General features: G+C 40.7%; 1 protein-coding gene across 3 annotated transcripts in view; it reads left to right on the top strand.

Moving 5' to 3' along the window:
• Nucleotides 1-21,930, top strand: part of ctnnd2a (catenin (cadherin-associated protein), delta 2a) — a 272,067-nt gene that overhangs the window by 31,822 nt on the left and 218,315 nt on the right. For 2 of the 3 annotated variants that reach the window (XM_008276295.1, XM_008276294.1), the window contains exon 2: nucleotides 8,179-8,309. In XM_008276295.1, the coding sequence (XP_008274517.1) occupies nucleotides 8,181-8,309 (129 nt within the window). In that variant the 5' untranslated portion in view covers nucleotides 8,179-8,180. Of the gene's footprint in view, nucleotides 1-177; nucleotides 235-8,178; nucleotides 8,310-21,930 lie in introns of all 3 variants that reach the window. The other variant, XM_008276293.1, reaches the window with a different exon arrangement.

The following is a 21,930-nucleotide window of genomic DNA, read 5'->3' as shown; positions in this document are numbered from 1 at the left end:
TCAAGGTGTTTATTGGGTTTCCTGGACAAAATTTCTGCATTTAAAAAGCTTTTCTAAAAATAAGGAAAGGCAGATTCAGAAAATATATATATATATATCATTGTCAGCCAGTCATAAATGAGGAGCACTGGCTTGACCAACACACTAACTCTTGTCACATTTTTTATTGATCCACAGTGCTGTCTAGCCTGTGTGCTGTCGGTCAACATATCCCCTTGGCCTGATTTGGAGAAGGTAAGAAGACCTTTTTGACACAGGCCTTTTTCACAATTGACATTTAGACTTGTTATAGTGGGATAAAGTACAGGTGTCACTAGTAGCACCTAAAAGGATTCCTTCAATTCAGGTGAGCCACAAGAGTTTAACAGTGAGCCAGCTTATGTGACACGATTATCATGAAACTGAAGCAGCAAGACAGAATTCAATCTGGCATGTAGATATGTAGGATTCAAACTCTACATGCTGCGTTTCATATTTTCAAGGAACAGCCATCTTTTTCTGCAGCCATACACGCACTTCTTTCCAACCTACACTGCGTTTCAAGGCTCTGTAAATATTTCAGCAGTGTCATTTCATGTGAAGGGAAGAAGCATGCTTTCGATTGTGTTCCTTATAGGAGCCACGGCCACAGTGGCTTTCCCGATCACGCAATACTTAGGACCTGGCTGGGGGTTGCAACAGCAGACTGAATCAAAAGAGAGAAATGTAAAGAAACTCCTAAGCATATTGCTAAAATAGTTGTCAAAACTTATAGAATCTTTTCTGAATTTTGATGCAAAGAACCTGTGACACCCTAAATAGCTCAAGAGTCCGTATTTTGTAAGGACCAAACAGCTAATACAATAAAAAAAAAAGCCCCCCCCCAAAAAAGAAGCAAAGATTTAGTGTCTTAAAACAAGAAAATTGAGCCTGATGAACTGGTTACTACTTTATTCAGGGGACACTCTAAACATTTGTGTTTTTCTTGCAGTTTTCCTTCAGTTGAAGATTAAAATTAATGTTTTACTTATCTGCATTGCATACTGTAACCAAGTGGCACAGCTTGCTGCCCGGAGCAGGCCAGAAAACAAGCCAATTAGTTTTTTAAAATGGAAAAAGTTGGGAGAGAAAAATAGGTTGATAAGGGGATAAGAGAGATGACAAGGTCAGAAGGTGAGTGGGGCAATTAAGTTGGACCAACAAGCCATGGAATCGGGGAATCAAAGAGCTGGTGGGTCATAGGGTGAAGTGGAAGGGCAATTCGTTGAACCGTAGAGGAAGGTGTGTGCGTGTAATGAATGTGTAAGTCCATGTGTTCATGTACGGTGTAAAGGAGCAGGTGCAGGTCAGAGGTGCCCGAAGTCCCCTGACTCAGCATGTTAGCAACCTCTGTGTAGCATGCATGCATTTTTCTCTGTGTATGGAGCAGATGTACCTTTTTTTTTTTTTTTTACAATTGTGAGCAGACAGAAAAGGTCAAGCAGACTGAGTGGCCAGATTTTGTGTACGAGGTGTGTCAGGAAAGTTCCAGGACTGTTGTCACAAAAGATATATTTCAAACCCAGACTACAAACTATGAGTTTTCTCCTTCAGACGATCAACCAGCACGTCTACAAAGAGATCCTGCGGTGTTTGCTTCTTTCAGTGCGCGAGTAGAGGCGAGAGTTGTGGCAGGACAAGTCGTGGCTGCCTCACCATGACAACAACGCGCCTGCTCACAATGCCCTGAGCATCCGACAGTTCCTGGCTGAGAAAAACATTGCTGTGCTGGAGCAACCTCCCTACTCACCCCACCTGGCTCCGTGTGATTTTTTTCCTCTCCTCCAGGCATCAAGGGGACCTGTTTTAGACATGTGGACGACATCAAGATGGCCGTGATAGAGCTGCGGAGGATCCCGTAAGAATCCTTCCAGGAGTGCATGGTGTTGTGGCAGAGAAGGCTGGGAAAGTGTGTTAGACCTCAGGGGGATTACTTCGGAGGGGAAAACTTGTAGTTTGGATTGAATTTAAAAAATATATTTTTTGTGACACCAGTCCTGAAACTTTTCTGACACACCTCATAAGCTGGAGATCATCTTGTGGCGAGACCTTGAAGAGCACATAGCGTAGTCGTTACTAATTATTGCACGAGTTTGCAGTACTTATGGGTCAGACCACACCCATCTCTGAACTCAACCTTCACCATGATCGCAGCTACACGCCTGTCAAGTTTCATGACTGCATCCTGTAGTGGCGCTATCTTGTTGGCAAACTTGGTCCACGTGCAGTTATGTTAATTCTTTGTTGTTAAAATGCCAATTTGTGTGTGCATGGTGCCATTCTTCGTGGTTTAGTACATGATTATGATGTTTAATCAAGCACAGTTGACAAAGTGTTGCTCAGCTGAATTGGCTGAATGCATTTTTATGGCACCATGGGACAAAGGGTGAGTCTAAAACGTGGAAGGCATTCAAAAGGATGTGAAACAAAAAACGGAATTTTCGTCAACATCAGACCCTAAAAAGATGAAAAAAATCACCAAACATACTGTCATAGCTGCTACTGAGTGACCGTATTGTGATGGAGTGTCAGTCATTTAAGTCGTCACTTGCAGAACCTTTTGACAATTCAACTCCCAAAACCCTCGTCTAGTTATAATGCATTTAATATAATCAATAGTCTGATTTGTTATCCGACTCATTTTACTAAATTTACAAACAGCAATCCAAAATAGATTTTTTTTGGTTAGATAGATTTAGATTTAGACTTCATTGTCCCTGTGGTGAAATTCTTTTCCACAGCACCATTCCACTTGATTTACATTAACAGGACACACATTCTACAAAACACTGGATGATAAAGTGTTTAAAATCCCACAGGCTAATGCTTGATGCCGTGTCCCTGGTGCAAGGGCGCACATATGGATTGATATTACTTTTATTTACTTGTTTTGCAACTTGTGAAATAGGTCAGCTTCACCCTGAGTGTGGCTGTTGTCCAAATTCTTTTGACGTGGGATGAAGTTTACAATTTTGTTTGAAAATGTGACATTAAGAATTGAAGTCATTTTCTTATTTTGTTTTTTTTCAGCTATATGGAAAAACATATGTATCTGTAATGATATTTGGCCAAATTGGAAAATATCGGCTCATTGGATTTTGGCAAAAATTCAATATTCTGCATCTTTAACAGGAGTATGTATATTGATTACCATCATAAACCCATGTTAAACCTATTTATATTGGACCTGTTTCATGGTTGTTCATGTAAGATGTGAATCTTGCCCTGATCCGCTACAACATTTTGTATCTAAGAGCATGTAATGTTGACAATGGTTCTTAAGATTCATGTGTTCTGCAGCTGATGAGGACCTACTACAACCATTGAGGCGTGGAGCTGCTATTGTTAATACTTGCTCACCTCAAAACCTATGTTGCCATGTCTGTCTGAATGAGGTGTACACTCGTTCTTTGACTGCTTGTCTCGTTTGGGAGACTTCAAACTTGTGAAGAAATTAGTCGTAGTAAAACTTCAAACTGATTTTCTTTCTTTTTTTTCTGTTGGAGTTTTTCTTTTGTTTGTTTACACTTTGTTCTCCAAGGAATGCTGCTAAAAGCTCAGTCTTCTACCATGCTGTCAAAAACAGGAGGCTGTGTCTGAGCTTTTCATGTCTTATCTAAGGCTGAGCCAAATGAAATGTCAGACCATCTTTCCTCCTCAGTTCAATGGAAAGCCGCGCACAACTCAAATCAGTCAGAATGCGCCGCAATTAAATGCGTCCCCAGAGCTACAAAAGCCCCCTCTAAGCTGAGGTTCCTGTTACATTGTACCCTGCAGGATGTAACACATCTATTCAATAGCAGCTCAACTGTGCCTGTCGACAATAGCCTCGGAAGAATATTGGGGTGGTGGAGTATTGTGACATTTGATGGCGAATGTGTTGGCACTGGGATTATCTCAGCGGCAGCCAATATACAGGGAGGCTTTTTTTTTTTTAAACTTTGCAATTTTGTGAACTTAGCACCTGCTGGACACTAAGAGTTTGTGCCGGCTCTAAACATGATCGCTGGTTTCCTCTGACGGTAAAAGCTCCACAATGCTGTGTATTGTTGTATGCAGTGTCTCAGAAATTTTATTGCTGCTGAGTTTTTTTCTTTTCTTTTTCCCTTTTCTGATTCAGGTGATTCAGTCTTACAAAAAAAACCCTTATCAAAGTCACTCAGACCTGTCTTTGCTTACTTAATGCAACTGCGCTTGCTTGCATTTGTCAGTTTTCTGAATATTGTGAGCACTGTGTCAAAAAGCAGTGGAATAATAGGGATTATCTGACAGGCTAATGCCACAAAGCACTGTTCATCTCTGTCAGTAAATGCAAAAACAATGAATCAGCCCGTCCTCTAGGTTTCTTCAGACTTCGGCTGTGTAGATTTGCAAATTTTACTAAAAGTGCAATAAAGCGCACACCAGTGGGTAAAGAGATTATTACTTGTCAAAACAGGTGTAACTAATAACAGTTGCATTTAATTTAGGTGAGCCAGTGCCAGGGCTCTAGTATTATGCAGGCTGGCGCACTGGCATGGCTTACTGGCACAGCTAAATGGAATGAAGCCTTCATTAATGTCATTAGTCACACCTGTGATTTCCCTGCCATGAGAAAGGACTAATGTGCCTATTGCGAAAATACAGTAGATTTCAGTGCCACAGATGTAACTGGATATTGTGCGGAATGAAAACCGAACCACCGCAGCACAAAAAAAAACCACTGCCAAGGAGCCACGTATCCAATTATCGACGGGGCGCATGTTTATGCAGGTTCATTCTGTTGTGGCAGTTGAGGGCTCCGGTTCATTGCTAGAGGTGTTTACTGTGTAAAACTTCTTGCAGGAGTCCACACAAAGAAGGCAAGGTGAGTCTTTCCTCTGCCCACTGCCTTGCACATTTGGCAGTCTCATTCAAGAGAACTGCGGCAGTCAGCCAGCGCGTGTAATATGGTCTTCGCTGGGGTTCTGGTTTTGCTTAGGAGCCAAACTCTGCTGACTCATCTCCACTCAGGAGGGGAGATGCCAGACACAGAAGTGGTGTTTGTCAGTGAGAGTGAAAATTACCATCTGCAGGCCATCTCACTAGCATGTTTTATTTACCGACACCACCCTGTCTAGCCTGCTGTCTGTCTACTGGCTAGCTGACTAGCTGACGGAGTGACTGGATGTTTGATTTGCAGACTGTCTGGATCCTCACCGACTTACTGTCTGCGTAAGGTGACTGACTCGCTCGATGCTAATAGCTCACTTGCTGTCAACATCGGTGCGATTTGCTCGCTAAATGACATCACTGTTAATAAATATTTGCTCTTAAAAAGCCTGTGCAAAACGTTCATAAAATGTACGACAGAATCACACACTGCAGACGTGCAACAGAATGTGTGCATCCGACCAAATCTGGCAGATTTGGATCTCCACATCAAATGGTAAAAGTGAAGGGCTGAGACTAGCAGCAAATTGTAAAGTAAGAGACTCCACCATCAAATCCCACACTCAGTCAGTTCATTATTTAGTCTCCTACTGAAGTCAGGGTGTCTGTATTGACAAAATCCTGTCCCTATGGTCTGTTCTCCGTAAAACTTGCAAACCAATTTCCTGATTTCTCTGACTCTTTATCTCGCCTCCTCCCTCTCTATCTGTCTCTCTCTCTATCGCTCTCTGTGCTCGTAGCTCAGACAGGAAAGAGGTAGAGATGTTTAATTGATGACCTAAAACAATTCAGTTAATTAGAAATGGGGTGAGTTTCATTGCCAGATTTTTCTTCTTTTTTTTTGTTTTCAGCCAGTACTTGTTGCAATCCAGAACAATCTAATCTGCCTGCTTCCAATTTATTTATGCATTTATTTTTACAGTTTTGAAGTGCAGCAATGTCTGGACAGACTATTGTGTCACCACTGACCTGCAGTACTGTATATTTTAGACTAAAAGACAAATTTTCCATTTCTGTCTCATCCAGGACTTGGCTAACAACAGCCAAATCAAGAACAACAACACATTAGTTCATAGCATGCAATATCAGTGTCACAAAATCACAAAATTAATTGAATTAATGGTGGTACAAAAGTAGCAGAAGGATGTTAAAGATTCAACATGAAGTCTGTTTTTTTTGTCTGCATTAGTAAAATACAAGAAATGAAGATTATAATTGTCACAACCCAGCAAATATGGCAAAAAGTGGGGAAATTGCATAGATATTGCCAGATTTAAACGTATGCTTATATTAACTAATTATTATTATTTTTTAAATTAACTTAATTCTTTCAAAGTGAGAAGTGTACATCAGCGATATCAGGAGTGTAGGTCCGGGTGCCTGGATGCCTGGATGCAATGTGGTGCAAGATGTTGTCCGATGTAAAGACCAAACCAGAATGACACACGCCCGAGTCACAAGCATGAGGAGAGAGAGCAGGAGCTGAGGGGTTGGCCCTTTTGTAGCCTGGGAGTATTGGGCCCAAGTGCGCCAAGCATGTAGGACCGCTCACTCAGTCTCCAGCAGTTTGAGGACCTGAGAAAGCAGAGCCAAACACAGACAGCCAAAGTGCCCAACCAACATAGTAGATGGGGCCGACACACAATTCTGGTACGATATCAGTGTTTCTAGAACCTAAAATGTTGCTGCTTATAGTGAACAATATTATAGATGTTTCAGTGTAGAAGTGTGAAGGGTGTATGTGCTATCACTCACTAGAGCTTTTGATAAAGTGCAAAAAGTTGCAAATTTGTCCATGCCTGACTGGTGCTAATTTGGCAAGGTGGTGCTGGATGATGGTCGAGAACCCAAATGCTATGTGGCTTTTTTTTTTTTTTTCTTTTCTAAGTCAGTAATCGTGAGAGAAACTCATCTCTTTCAAATGAAGTGTCAGGGACATTCGTTACTTTTCCATATTCCAAATAAAGCAATTAAAGCTGTGATAAGTGGGGCATCACATTTTAACAAGTCTACAAGGACCTCTGTTTGTGAAGTAACATGCTGGAAGTGACACAGTTGACAAATGTAACTGTGTGTGTGTGTGTGTGTGTGTTCTAGACTAATTAGTGTTTGTCAAAGGAGTCCAGGTTTTGTTCTTTATTTACATGCCACAAGCATTCACTGTATCCACGCTGGGCGACACTGATTGCCTGACTGTCACATATAAAGTTTTAGTTTCACCTGATATTTACTACCTATTGTTTCCAAGAGCCATATTAATTTAGAATGGTATTATTTCTCATAGCATACAAAGGCAGCACACCACAATTTTTTGTAACTGGTGCTGGGGAGAACAGGTAGTTATGCAAATTGACAGAAAGCAGTCATAATATCATTTTAAGGAACCAGTGCAAACTTATGACATTATACCATGAAACAGCACCAGGTTATAGGACTGGGTGATCGAAAATCAATATCATGATTTACTGTCACATTTACCTTCTCTGTAAACTGTTTTAAATTGTGCTTTTTTGAACAATTTAGTGTTATTTTGCAAATGCCTATGTAAATTACATCAAAAGTCTGTTGTTTTAAAAATAGTAATTTGTCTTTCACAATGTGCGACAATATAATTACACTGTTCTACTGTATTTAAATCAGCTATAAATATAATAAAACACTTTTTTTTTTACATTGACAATGAGCAGTGAAGACAAACACAGGAGACGTGGGGTGAGAGAAGTGATAATACGTAGTAGTTATTTTTGAATGTGCTGGAAACTACATCACAGTTAAATAATCATTTTGTAAAATACAGTTATACACAATACTTATCTTCAAAGTTGACTTTTTTATTCTAATTGTTTGTTGATCTTTTCACCTTTATTCAATAGGATGGTGTAGGGAGAGGAATTTTTTGCTCCCCAAGTAGACATTTTAGGATTGTTAACAAGGTGCAATAAACAGAAAATTCCCAATTAACATAATTTCAATTAGAAAATGGTGATACTGATTAATTTCTTGTTTCAAATAACTGCCCAGTTGTCTAAGAAATTGTCAAAAAAGTTGACTTTTTAAATTCTTAAGTTTCTCAAAATTCTAACTCAGTAATTTCCGAGAGAGAAGCAATCACTCCTACAAGTCCTACATCTCTGCTGCAATACTTCTCCAAATCAAAGTGGAGTTGATTGGATGATTATGCAAAGATAAGAGGTTGCAGAGGTCCGCTTTCTTAAATTTTTTTTTTCTTTGTTTGTGTTTTAATATCAGAAATGCCGGTGCCAGAGCAGCCTGCAGAGCAGGAGAAGGGGGCCATGGTCCCCCCTGTGATGCCAGCCTCCAATGGAGACAGATCTGAGACAGAGACGACCTCCTCCATCCTCGCCTCTGTCAAAGAGCAGGTAGGAACTCTCCCATGTACATGTGTGTGTTGAAAATGTGTCAAACCTGTATGGTGTTAAACTTTGTTAAAGAAAGGCAAACTTACGCTTTGGTTTGTCTCGCTCTTGGTCCTCTTGTGTTGCCTTATAGCTGATGAACAGCTTGCTGTTCGGCAGGTCAGGAGGTTGTTGCTGCTATTCAGGGAAAAATGCTGGTCCTCTGCTTTAAAGTGATTAAAAGAAACTAAAGATTGATTGGTGCCCAGGGAATGCGCGAGTGTAATGGATGGGAATGATGGAGATTAAGGGGCGAGAGCTTGAGCCAGTGTAGACATAATTGAAGAAGTCATTAAAATGAAGGCAGTTACTTGACGGGGAGTGTTGGAAGGTAACTGCTTAGCTGCGAGAAGACAGGCCATGATGCTCCCTGCTTTCTAGTTAGCAGGAGGAGCAGGAAAGGACAATATACAGAGGGGAGGGAAGAAGAAGCAGATGGAATGGAAGTCATGGAAGGTTGGTTTGATGTGATGGAGACAGGAGACAATTATCTTTCTTACTTATTAAATTAGATTTAAGGTGTTAGACTGATATATAAAACAGCTTGACTCAAATGTATGTACAATCTTTGCTTTCACAGTGAGAACACGTTTTTGAATCTCTGAAAAAAAAAATCCTCAAGTTCACACTAATTGCATTTGGTGATTTGTGTTTAGCCTTGGACTTATTCCGTTGTGTAATGGAACACTGTTTCATTTGGATTTAGCTCATCAGCAAGTGCAATACACCATAGATTTATCATTTTGTCTATCTACATTGACTCTGAAGTTCTCCTTAATTTAATACCATAAAATATTCCATTTACCCTTACCGAGTGAAGGACAAGTGCTGATAGCAATTTAAGCTTTTTTTCCCTTGCAAATGGCATTCATTTGTGTTTTTTCCCAGACCAGAGAACCTCTCAGTGCTCTCACATTACTGAATCACTGAAGCATGCCGTGTTTAGTCAGATCCGTGCACTAGACCAGATTTGAACCCACATCTCCCTGCTCCCGCTGGGAGAGCAAATGTAGTAGAAGTTACTCAGATAGGAATACATCACAGAAATGTAGCCATTGTTGAAGTCTTATTTTCTTCTGCAGTGCGACAGCTCTAAAGACTTTTCCCCTGAGAAAAGAAATGTTTTGGAAATTCAAAGTTAATTGTTGAACAGGAAACAAGGAGTTTTATCTTACAACAACTCTAATCAGCTCTACATTGCAGCACATTGGACAGAAAGGCTGCAGTGGCTGCTAGAAAGTATTTTTTTCCATCAGAAAATGTCTCAGTGCTCTCACAATGCTGATTCATCGCAGCATACCTGATTTAATCAGATCCATTCAGCTCGACTGATTCACACAAATGCAACACTGTTACAAGGTAGTGGGTTGAAAAATAACAATACTATTTACTGTACTATATTTCTGTGGGAGTGTTCATTCTTTTCCTTAGGCCAAACATTTTTACAAATGTTTTATCCAAATACACTGGACAGTTCATTCTTTGATGAAGCTGCATATAATGTACATTCAGCAACAAGAGGAGAATACCTAAATCTGTTGTTGTATAACTGCTCACCCTGATATCTGACCGAAATATGGGCATAAAGTGGGACAATTATGTTGATTTATTACTGAGAGATGTGTTTTCAGTCAGGTAATCCATTGGAGCTAAATGGTTCTATGGTAACTGCTCAACAGCAATCAATTACAAAAAAAATCTCTACATAAGTTATATTTCAGGAACAACAAATTCAGTGTATCCATTTAACAGTTCAGGAAGGCGGGTAAACATTTTTATGGCCGCAAAAAGTGTAGTATTTGCACTCACAATTGGACTGCATGTCGAATGCTGTTGTCATAATGTCTCTGCACCTGTCTTACCAGGTAAATGCACAGCATTGATTTTATTTCCAAAATGTTCTCTCAGATCAGTAGCTGCAGTTTTCTTCATGAAATCTCCCCCTGCACTGTCTACAGCTGCTCTTAGATTGAACTGTATATATATTATACACTTGACTCTAGAAAGCCTATTTGCACAACACCATGATATTTCATGAATAATGCATTTCATACATCGGACACACAATAATGTTTGCATGTAGTAATTGATGGTGTTGACAACACCGAAGTGTTGCATTAGGTGATAGCTTTAACATGTGCATTTTATCAGCACATCTTAAACCTACATTCCTTTTTTTCCAATGTAATTCTACCCTGTCTAAATTTGTTGCCTTTTTTTGTCTGTGCTACTTGTATTTGCTTGCATTTGCAAGTGTGTAACAGAAGCATGATGTAAATAGATGATAAAAGGGTAACTCTAAATATAGCTGACACACACACACACACACACACACTCTTTCTCTCCGCCTTACACTGACATCCTCTGTCCAGGTGTGTATGCCTGCGTGTGTGTTCCCTGCATACATATTGCTCCAGTAACCCAGCAGTCCTGCTCCCATTGCGGCACATCATCGTGGCTAACACACCCCTCCTCCCTCACTGTGCCGTCCCTGTGAGGATCCACACGTGAGGAATACATGGCTCAGATTCCATTTAGTAGACACCATCTGTTTGCTTGTGTGAGTGTATGTGTGTGTTTGTTGCTGGGGAAGATGCTAAGGAAAAAGTGGAATGTAGTAATTCCGTGTTTGTGAACTTCTCTCTTACAACTGTTAGCGCTGGGGGTTTACTGAAAGATTTGAGAGAGAAGGAGTGCGACAATGAATGAATGCACTGGTAAGTGGGGTAAGACGGGACATTTTATTGCTCTTTGTCAGGTGCTCTTGCTGATATCTTTGCAAATTAGTTTTTTTGTGAAACACAATGGATGTAAAGTATAACTGAGGTGATAAAAGTATGCTGCTGCTCGTGAATATTACATGTATAAATCTTTTCTCTCGCTTTTCTTTGATCATCGCCAGAGGAAACTAATTGAAGCAGCACCCGATCTCCCATATTTATATTTGCATAACAGCAATTGTTGCCACCATGACCATTAGACTATGGTTTCAAGAAGCACAATGCAGCAAAACACAACACAACAACAACAAAAACATCTAGCATATTATGTGAAATCCAATGACGATCGGAACATTTAATCTTGGTTGCTAGTTCAGTTTTCATGCAAACCAATTAGAAAAATGAACACATTCCCCTAAAACTTTGAGTGACCAGTAAGTGTCTTAAAACCAAGTGGATTAGGAAAACGAGTGCCACCTCTCCCTCCAATCACAGTAGAAGTCTGATTTGGGATCTTTACCTGAACTGTGGTAAGCCCAGATTGTTGGGTAATGTGGGCTGTTTCCAGATCCAGTCTTTAACATCCAGAACTCTTCACATAGTCACCTGGGCCGCCCCGATAATTTCAAACATGATATTTAGGAGTTAAAATCGCTAAACACACTAAACATTTTCGCCCCGCGAGCTGATATTAGCTACAGATCGAAAACTGTTCTCAATAAAGAATAGACAACCTGTGTTGACAGCAGCTCCCCATGAGTTTTCTTATCCAGGCTTTTTTAGCCTTCTGATTCTATTTTTTGTCATTGCAAAGTAAATTACTGTTACAGCATGTTGTTGTACCACAGTCTCCATTTTGTTTACATCTGTTTCCCCATAAGCTCACGTGAGGTGGAGCAGTGCTTCCTAATTGATCCCTCTGGCACAATTATTTTAATAATTTACTGTAGTGTGTGATGCGCCAGGATTTTCAAATCCTGTATGCATGTATGAGATTATTGCAGTGGTGTGCCGTCAGGTCCAGCAAGGCCTTCTCTGCTGGCCTCAACTCTACTGGAATCACTGACTTACGTTGTAAAATTTTTCCCATTAATCTTTTACCTTTATTCCCAACAGTCTTTTCTCTTCATTTAAGAACATGTCTCTGGGCTGTGGTGCTTCCAGCATTGTATGTTTACATTAGACCTTTTTTTTTTTTTTTTATCCAATTATATGTCAGCCATCGTGTGTTGCCAGGGTCACAAAAATCTGCCCTGAGGCCTTCAGAATCAAAAGTGCAGGCCCCTGTAGCTTACAATGCATTGTACTGAAACTGTTGCTTTAACCAATCAGATTGAGAGTTGGTAGTCCCAGGGCCAACAAGTGGGCCTACCATAACGTCAGCACTTTCACTTTAACGATGAATATCCGAATATGTGGCACAGTCGGGGGGGACACTTGCGCTCCGACGGGTGGAAGTGGCAGGAACGCACAGGCAGTACGTGGCTGCTGGTAGTTGAGGATAGCAGTCAAAGTTCTGTTTCCAACACAGGTGGCGGCGCCATCCATGTTTACTTCCGTAAACACTGAGCACGCTTGCTGCGTGTAACATTGTTGTGTCCTCTTCTGCGCATGTGGGACACTTTTGGGTCGTATGAAGGTCACACAGGAGATCACATACAAGTTGTATTTAACTGGAAATGTGAACGAACTCGCAAAAAAATCGGATTTCACAAAAACATCCAAATTGAGCATTAAATCCTGCAGTCTGAACATAGCCAATCTGTCGGATTGTTATGTCAGATAATACCCCGTTATTCTTATTTGTGACATAAAATTTCATGTAGGAGTCAAAATCCAAGACCGTCAGTATGTTAAGGCTATTTTTTATGGGTTACGTTTGTTTTTCCTAAAAAACCTGTCGGATAGCAAGGTTTTCAGATTGTTTAGGGTCGGATTATCGAGTTCCGACTGTATTACTTTCAGCATTAACCTCCATGTATAGAACAGGACTTATTGTTGGAAGTGAAACGCACAAATTACCTGCTCAGCAGAAAGATTGAACTCTTTAAGATGAAAGAAAGGAGGATGGATTTTGTGTTCAAAAATCACAGGATTTGGTGAGTAAAGTATTTTATTTTTGGTCATGTTATTGGGCTGATATTGTGGTTCTCCCCATAAGTTTTTGACAGCGTAGCGGGGGATCTTAGCGACACTCCCCCAGTTGCACTGCTAACGAATAGCAAGAACGAATAGCAGCCTTATCAGTGAAGACGACAGTAGAGAAACGAGTTTCTTAAACCTCACGCAGCTTGAAAGACAGCGTAGTCAGCCAAGACACAGCGTGTTTTTTCAGGGAAATAGCGTGGTGAGAACCCTGATGTGATGTATGTGGTGCAGCTGTAGCTGCGGTTAATAGAGACTTGTTGAATTGTTTTAACTGGGTTTCTTGCTTTAGTGATGGAATTCATTATTGCTACATGAGATACCTGTCTGCGATGCAACGTCCTGTTTTGCTGCCTTTCTGCATATTACTGAAGGTTTCTATAGCCGTGGCGTCATAATGATGGTGTTAAGAGGTGGTTTGATTCAGTTAGGATGCCACTGACGGCTTAAGAGTAAAATGCATGGCATCCATAGGAATATAGAGAAGAAAATCTGTGTTTGTCCTTATGTGCCTATGTGCGAGGCATAAATGAAGTTTACTGTGGAGGAACACCTGAGGGTCAGGTAGCTTGCGTTCTGTGGTCACTGGCCCGGTTGTCTCTGGTCAAAGCCACAGAGAGGCAGCGGTGCAACTTAAATAGCAGGTACACTGCTATTCAACTGAGATCCCTGAGGTTTAATCAAGATGTATGCCATTGAAAAGTTTATATCCTATAGTCCTGTTACCTTTGTTTTAGAGGGCACAGCCCCCAGGCTGGGTGGTGCTGGCCTTTTGGGGCCTGCCTGTAGTGAAAGATCTGGAACGCTCATTGTACTACGCTTATCACCACCACCAACTCGCTCTTTCAGCTTGGAGTTACTGAAAGTGTCCTCCATGTCCTTGAGAACACATAAAGTCCCCAGATATATTTTAATTCTGTTCATAAGGACCTTTTTCAGTAAGGCACGCAGAAGTTCATAGTATTTCCACAGAAATGACTTGAGGAAATTCAATTTTATTTTGAAATTTATTGTCAAATCAGTAGGAAACAACTTCAAAATGTGTGGCTAATGTTGACAAATTCATTATCTGTATTTCACAAAGGTATATTGTTATTATTGTCACACATTTTGAAAAATTAAGCGCTGTACTGCACACTCAACAACTGAATAGGAGACTTACACATTTTTGCAGATCATCCTTTGTGAGTTACTCTTGTTGGTAAAAGTTGATAAAATGCCAAAGGTCACATTTAATATACTTAAGTGGGGAAGCGCAACAGGAAATCTGCTTCATGCAAGATCTCCACATTCTAACATGAATATCAACTGGCTATCTTCCTTGTAAAATGTTTCTGATTCTGTACCGCTACTGTTGGAACTATTTGAGTTTCTCAAGATGCTTTGCAGTGAGTTGCATCATGTCTGAACTCGCCTCAGGAGAGTTCCAACTGCCTCAGGAGAGCTTCAGAGAGACCAATTTAACCGGTGCTGATTTGCTCCACAATTTATCAGTTTTCTGCATATTCTCATTTAGCCGAAGTTAATGTCCTGCTCTGGAATAAGCTCTGGCAATTTAACCTTGTTTCTTGCTAAATCATAATCTGCTTGTTTTCTCATGTTTCGCTGTTTCCCTGATTGATACCCTGATTTAATGATTCCACCAATAATGAGTTTGATGATATTTGCTGTTCTAAACAGCCGGCAGCAGCCAGTTAATCTTTTCTGGGAAAAATACTCTGACTTAAAAGAGATGATGCTTTCTATTTATCATGCACACATTTTAGAATCTATCCAATTTATTGTTTTCAAATTACATTCTATTATTGATAGATTTTTGCCCTTTGGAGTTGTGCACTCTTTAGAGCCAGAAAAACATTAGAAAAAGAGAAATAGCAAAGGCCAGAGGGTGAAAATGATGGTAAGTGATTCTACAGTCATAGAAAAGCATGTTTTGGTGACTGGGAGCGTGTTTTGGAGAGTGTTTTAAAATTCTGGTGTTTAATGTTCCTTTCTATCTTGATGGCTGCTTAAGTAAGACATGACCAAAGCTTTTAATATCTGAAACGGAATTACTTTAATAACCCCTGAGATAAATTGCTTCAGTTGCCTAAATATGACAAAGTTGTAACATTTAGAAGAACACAAGTAATGCAGTTTGGTGTCTTGTGGTGGAGCACAGTTGCTGGATTATTGGAGGGCAGGATGTGAACAGCAACCAAGAAAACTTCTGGGTATGAAGTATGGATGTAACAATTCGATATCCAGGCTGCAACATTCCTTCACTGTAATGTGATCAGGGTGGCACCGTTTGTTGTCAATAAAGGTGGCGACTCCTCCGCCTCTTCCCTTGCCACTCTCAGATTTATTTTTGTCTGCCCGAACTATCAGATAAGCGTCGATGGTAAGAATGAGGTTTAAAAGTATCTTCGATAGCCAGGTCTCTGTGAAACACCCGACACTCACGGACTTTCCCTCCATCATCTGTTACTGTAGCTTGTTCATCCGTTTGTCCAGCAATCACATTGTCTAAGATACTGAAGGGGAGATTCGGTTTATATATCTTTTACTCTGTCTCTGTTTTCTGGACGCATCTCTTTTCACCTTATTACCTTTTTCTTCCTCTGCCTGTTCTTCTCTAGTTTCTGCATGATTATTGTACGGTGGCCGATGGGGGGCAAATGGCGTGCATGTACACAAACAAGCTGCATATATATGAATGCGTTGCATAAACAGAAACGCTCTGCAAGAGGAAAACCCTGCATATACAGACACGCTGGACAAATGTAGAAAGAAAGCATTACATATCCAGTTACACAACGGAAGTGCCGCAGGCCTTCCAGGGGCAGTTTTTAAGTCTTTAGCTTTTCACTCACTGTGATTGTAAGGGTGCTGAAGTGGTGTTTTACTCTCCCTGTGTTATCTCTGTTATTTATGTTTATCCATGGAGATGACAGAATACATACCTTGTCATACAGCTTTTCCCTCAACTAACATTACTTGTCTCGCTCACCGTTGTCTGCATCTCAGGTGAAAAGATCACTACTGACCGTAGAGGCCTGTGGCACTTCCGTTGTGTGACTGGAAATGCAGCGTTTTCTTTTTGCATTTGTTTTCGTTTATGTAGCGCGTCTGTGTATGCAGCGTTTTCCTTTTGCTGCACGTTTCTGTTTATGCAACGCCTTCATGTATATGCAGCTTGTTTGTGTATCTGCACATCATTTGTCCCTGTCGACCACTGTATTATTGGCATTAAAAAGCAGCTTTTTGATTTGATTTACGTGTACAGACAGAGGGGAAATTTTGGCACTTTTGGTTTTCCATAGAGGTCAGTTGTTGTTGGTCTGGTCATCGTGCAACAGGAGCATAGCTAAATAAAAGTGGAAAAAACACAGCAGAAATGTAAAAAAAACAGAAATCTCCCAACCAGCATGTCCAGAGATGGCACAGCTCCAAAAAGTCACCAGCAATAATCTGAACAAGGGTTACAAGAAAGTACATCAATACAAGTTGAAAAAACAAACAAACAAAAAAAGACAATCTAAAAAAAATAAATAAAAAAAGAGCAGTAGCAACTTCAACTGGCTGCTCATACAGTTGGCTTATCCACTCACATATCCACTCACATATCCAGATGCTGTCTTTAAAATACAATAAATCTTTTTTTTTATTTTTTACATTTTTTAATCAGCCTTTAATAGTTGTTGCTATAAGGAGCTTTGACATTTTTTAAAAAAATTGTTATTATTACTTCTTACATTTTTCTCTAATTTTAGTATCTTAAAGTTATAGATTCCAACCTGCAATGATATATGCAAGCACCATTTAAATATTTATTGTTGCATTATATGTTTAATTATAACCTTTTTTTTTCTTTGGCACAAATCATTTATTGTGGTTCTTCCAGGAATGTAATAAGAGAATCAAGGGCTAATGATATACAATCAGAGAATTATCAACTCAAACTCTAGAATTATGTCTTTCACAAACTCACTTTATATTTTATCTATAAAGTAATTATTTTTTACATAGTTGAATAATTGTAGGTATATAGAATAGATTTAATTATTAGCTCAAGAAATAGTTTCAAGGTTGTTGCTGTGGTCGTGGCTGCCATTGTCATCTTCGTCATATTCTTTCTCGTGCACATCCAGAAAGCACTTGCTGTTCCTTCATGTTGTCGAACCGCAGTGTGTTCATCTCGCTTTGAACTTGTTGAATGTGAGCTGGAAGTATCCATAAACCACTCGAGTTATCAAGGGTTCACAACTGATGGAAGCAGTTTGTGTATTTGAAAGGAGCAAGGTCTTTTTTCTGAGCCGAGAGGGTAATGTATTCTATCCTCTAGACTGCTGGTTATTCTCCAGACTCCTTTTCTGAGTGCACTCCACTGGCCTTTAGAGTGAGCTGAAAACTTTCCTTTTGCTAATGTGCTCCCACTAAGCTTGACTACGGCTCTGGTTATTGACTGTGCATATTCTCTAACACTTTGACACCCTCCAACACTTACAGAAGTTGCGTTAAAAGTGATTTTGTGTAGGTGTCTGTGTGCCGTTTGCGATCAGCTCTGAAAGTAAATTGGTGTAGGTGTGTGTGTGTGTGTGTGTGTGTGTGTCATTTGTGTATCCTAATAGACTTCTTGCCTTCTCTGCCTCACCCTCCATCTCTGTCTCTCCTGTTCTCTCCCCTTATCGATGCCCTGTCTGTTGCAGGAGTTGACAGCTGTGTTTTGCAGCTGGTATAAATTAACTCTGTCTCTGGGTCAGAATGATGGGAAAGAAATGAATCCTCTCCCACACCCACAACTATCAAATACTGCAGCTGACGAAATCCCCTATGTGTCCTGAAATCCGAACATGTCACAAACAGGGGGGAAAAAAAGTCCTGTTCTCCAGGAGACAGCCATTCTGAATTGATCAATGATAAATGATTTCATCGGTTTGCGGAACCTGAAATCTGTGACACAGAATAACATCTTTACCACCGATTAATGTAAAAGAAATTGGAAATTGCAAGGTTTGTTTGTTATTGTTATAGTATCGAGTAAAGCTTGAATGATTGCATACTTGTTCAACCTTACAGTTAGAACTTAAACAGCAGATTCTGAACCAATCCGCTAGTGGTTTTTCAGTCTAAAAACTGGGTTTGGTGCCACTTCCCTTTCGTGTGTGCCCTCAGTGTCCTTCAGCATTTGTCTCTTTCACTGTGCCAGTGTGGGAACAGATCATTTAGCTGGCGGGCATGCACTCAGCGGGTATTTATTTACCGTATGTGCGACTGGACTAATTGTACATATGTATTGTATGTACAGCATTTGCTCATCTGGGCAATCACTAGGACTGCGTATGCCTCTGTCTGTGCGTGCAAAATTGTGTAAATCATGCATCTAGGTACATTGTAATCTAAGGCATGATTGCGTGTTGGGTAGTAAAGAAACTGTCTCAGTTTTACCAGTAAACACACTCGGCAGAAAAAAAAAAGGAAAGCAGGAGACACAGATGCTTTGTACACACTCATGTGCACACACACAGACACCGATATCTGATTACACAGTGGAGCCAAACCTATCTGTGAACTGTAGTGAAGCAGTTTTCCAGCAGTTGCCTACTCAGTCATTCATTCAGCAGCGAGCAGAAATATGTGTGTGTGTGTGTGTGTGTGAGTGAGTGAGTGAGTGAGTGTGTGAGTGTGTGTGTGTGAGTGCGTACCATCCAGTCTTATAGTGTGTTTTCTGGAACCTTCAATACACACAATTCACTCACAAATGCCAGGTGCAGTTTTAATGCGATAGACCTATTCCTGATGATGACTTGTGCCTTTTAAATGAAGCTAAAAGCTGCCAAGGTGACTTGTAATGATTTTTTATGCAAGCTTGAGTGGGAGGTATGTCACAGTAGCGCTATCCCCTTGCCATTTACTCCCTGAAGGAGTATTTGTAGGAGACTTCCCGGGCAGAAAAAGGGTGGCGTTCAGCTGCTTCACTCTGCCTCAGAAGTACTGTGACTGGGGAAGAATTATTAGTTGGCCTGAAGGCTGTTGTGCTCTTTGGCACTGTTATTTTGTGTGTCGCTATATGTGTGTGTGCATGCATGAGCTTGACTTTGTGTCTGCCAGTGGTGCTGCAATGTTCCACTTAGTCAACATCACCCAGCCAGCAACCCAACTGTACTGTCACCATCATCATAACTGGCATCTGGCAGGGTACATGCTACTGCAGCTGCCGTGCTTTGGGCCAGAAAGAGAGAGAAAGAAAGACGAGGAGCAAGACACGAAACATGGAAATCATGAAAAGTTAGTCTATGAAGGGGGGTGGGGGAAGCTAAAATGTGGGCTGCAAGACAGAGAGGGGAGGACAAGAGGCCACAGGTAGAGGATGCAATGATCTGGAGATTGTTAGTTGCTGGAAAGAGGGAGGGAAAATGTGGAAGATAGAGCATGAGAGAGTGTGAAAAGAGACAGAGCTGAGATTCAGTGGCAGCCATCCAATACCCAACACCCTGAGACAACAACCAAACCAGACTTGCCAATTACTGTTTGAAGGTCAATCAGTGAAAGTGGAATCACAGTACAATGCTGTTTGTACACTCTTTGCGGTAGGGATAAATGATCCAATACAAACACTCCAAGACTGCTGGAAGCTCACCAAAAAACAAGAAACAATCAAAAAACAAGCAAAAAAAAAAAAAAAAAAAAAAAAAAAAAAAAAAAAAAAAAAAAAAAAAGAAATCCCACGTTCTTAGGGAAAATCAAACAGAATGAAACCTTTTGTATCAAATCAAAGAAAAAGGGCACTCTAGCAATACGTGACTTTCTAGGAATAGTGTTCCCTCAACTACTAATTCTGATGATATTAAAAAAGTTGCAGGAAATGCTCTTTGCCTCTGTGATGATCAGCTGCAGATGCTTCCTGTCAGGACTTAGGCACAGCTCTTGCCATCAACACATCCAGTAGAATCTGTACAATGCAATACATAGTGCCAATTTTGAACATACTTGTATGATCGCAGTCAGAACCACAGCCAACCTTTCCACCAGTACATCAGTTTTATTGTGGTGGTTGTTCTTGTGAACTGCTACCAATGTGGCATTTTTTTTATTTTTTATTTTTTTACAGTTGTTTCAAAATGAAGCAGTCCACCCCAAATAATAAATGTGAAATTGTTCTGCTCAGCTTTGCATGAGTATGATCAGCAAGGTGACACTTGCCATCTGTGTTGCAGCTACACAACACACTTTTCATATAAATCAGGTTCTGGGAGCTAAAAAAAAATCAAGAAAAACATAGAGGTGGAAAAAATCTATTACGAGTTATTCTTAACACCAAGTCTTCTCAGTTATTGACATTTTCCTGCGATCTGAGTACTTTAGTCATAAAGCTGATATCGAATAAAGTCAGGGGACTTTCTTGGTACTGACAGTTTGTCTTGAAAGATCATGCCGACTGATCTGTGATGGAGCAACAGTTTTTCAAAGGCAACTTTAGCTGAAAACTGGGTCAGAAGTCTGCTGCTACCGAGGTTTTCCCCATGATGTTCCCAAACTCAAAATTAATGTGTTCATTTGTTATGTGTCCACCGTCCCCTCCCAGAGTTATACGTGGCCATTTCTGAATGATGCAGAATTCTGTAGAACCAGGAAGAACAATGACATTGTTAGACAGAAAGTCTAATGAGGCGTGAAATCAATATGTACGATCCTGCCTCACCCGGGGCATGCTGGGTAATGGAGTGTCAGGAGCGCTTTGGAGCTGTTTTAATCACAGGGACCTTGGAATATCCACTCGTAAACAGGCTGGTTACTGCCAAAACACCACAACCCCCTGAGATGTGTGTGTGTGGTTGTTTTGTGTATCTGTGATTACTTTTTACATAATTGAATTAAACTGTGTGTCCATATGCTTGCACCTGCATGGAACAAGAAACAGGGCTGTGTGTTTGCACATCTCTGCATGAATTTAGTGTGAGTGGGACTGTGAGACCCCTGATTATAAGCGTGTGATCATGGCTCAGTTGTAAGGATCACAATGACCCACGCCTGCTCTACCTCCCCTCTGCCGCTCATTCCCTCTCCCTCACCCGGGCCCTGTTTCATTAGCCTTTAACGCTGCGACAGAGCCCAATGCTGATCCTGCATGTGAAGTAAGAGCTCTTTCTGCTAATCACTTAGCCTGCACCCTGCATCCCCACCACAAAGTCCCACTACCATCTGCATGCTAATGCTACCTGAGCCTCAAATCTAACTAAGGCTTGTATTTGCCTGCATGCTGATGAACTTGTTAGCAATATCTTGAATGCTAATATAGGAATAGCCAAAGGGCTAATGTGGATCCTGAATGCTAATAATAAATTCAATTGAAATACAGGTAGCACTGTAACTTTAACGCTAATGACAACATTTTGCAGATAGCCTGTGTTAACTCTCATTGCTTGAGCAATAATGATGTGTTGGATGGCTGCCAGCACGAGGACGTAAACAAGGCTTTTCCAGGATGATTCTGTAAGGCAGTGGACAACGTAAGATTGACTACAAATCATCTCATGTTATCACTCCGGCTGTCTACAGCGTGAGGTGCTCTCCAGGGCTCAGCTGCTCTATAGCAGACTGCTGGAGTGAGCGAGCACTCTGGGGCTATGAGACTTGGGAAACTGCACAGTGATGTGTTAGAAAAGCATTGATTAAATGAATGTGTCTGTCAGGACCCTCTCTTTACAGGCAAAGCTAAGTGTTGGGGTCAGACACCA

Source organism: Stegastes partitus, unplaced genomic scaffold (assembly GCF_000690725.1).
Source record: "Stegastes partitus isolate 25-593 unplaced genomic scaffold, Stegastes_partitus-1.0.2 Scaffold68, whole genome shotgun sequence".
Taxonomy (NCBI): Eukaryota; Metazoa; Chordata; class Actinopteri; family Pomacentridae; genus Stegastes; species Stegastes partitus.
Note: the sequence above shows the minus strand (reverse complement) of the source record. Positions and strands in the feature narration are given on the sequence as shown.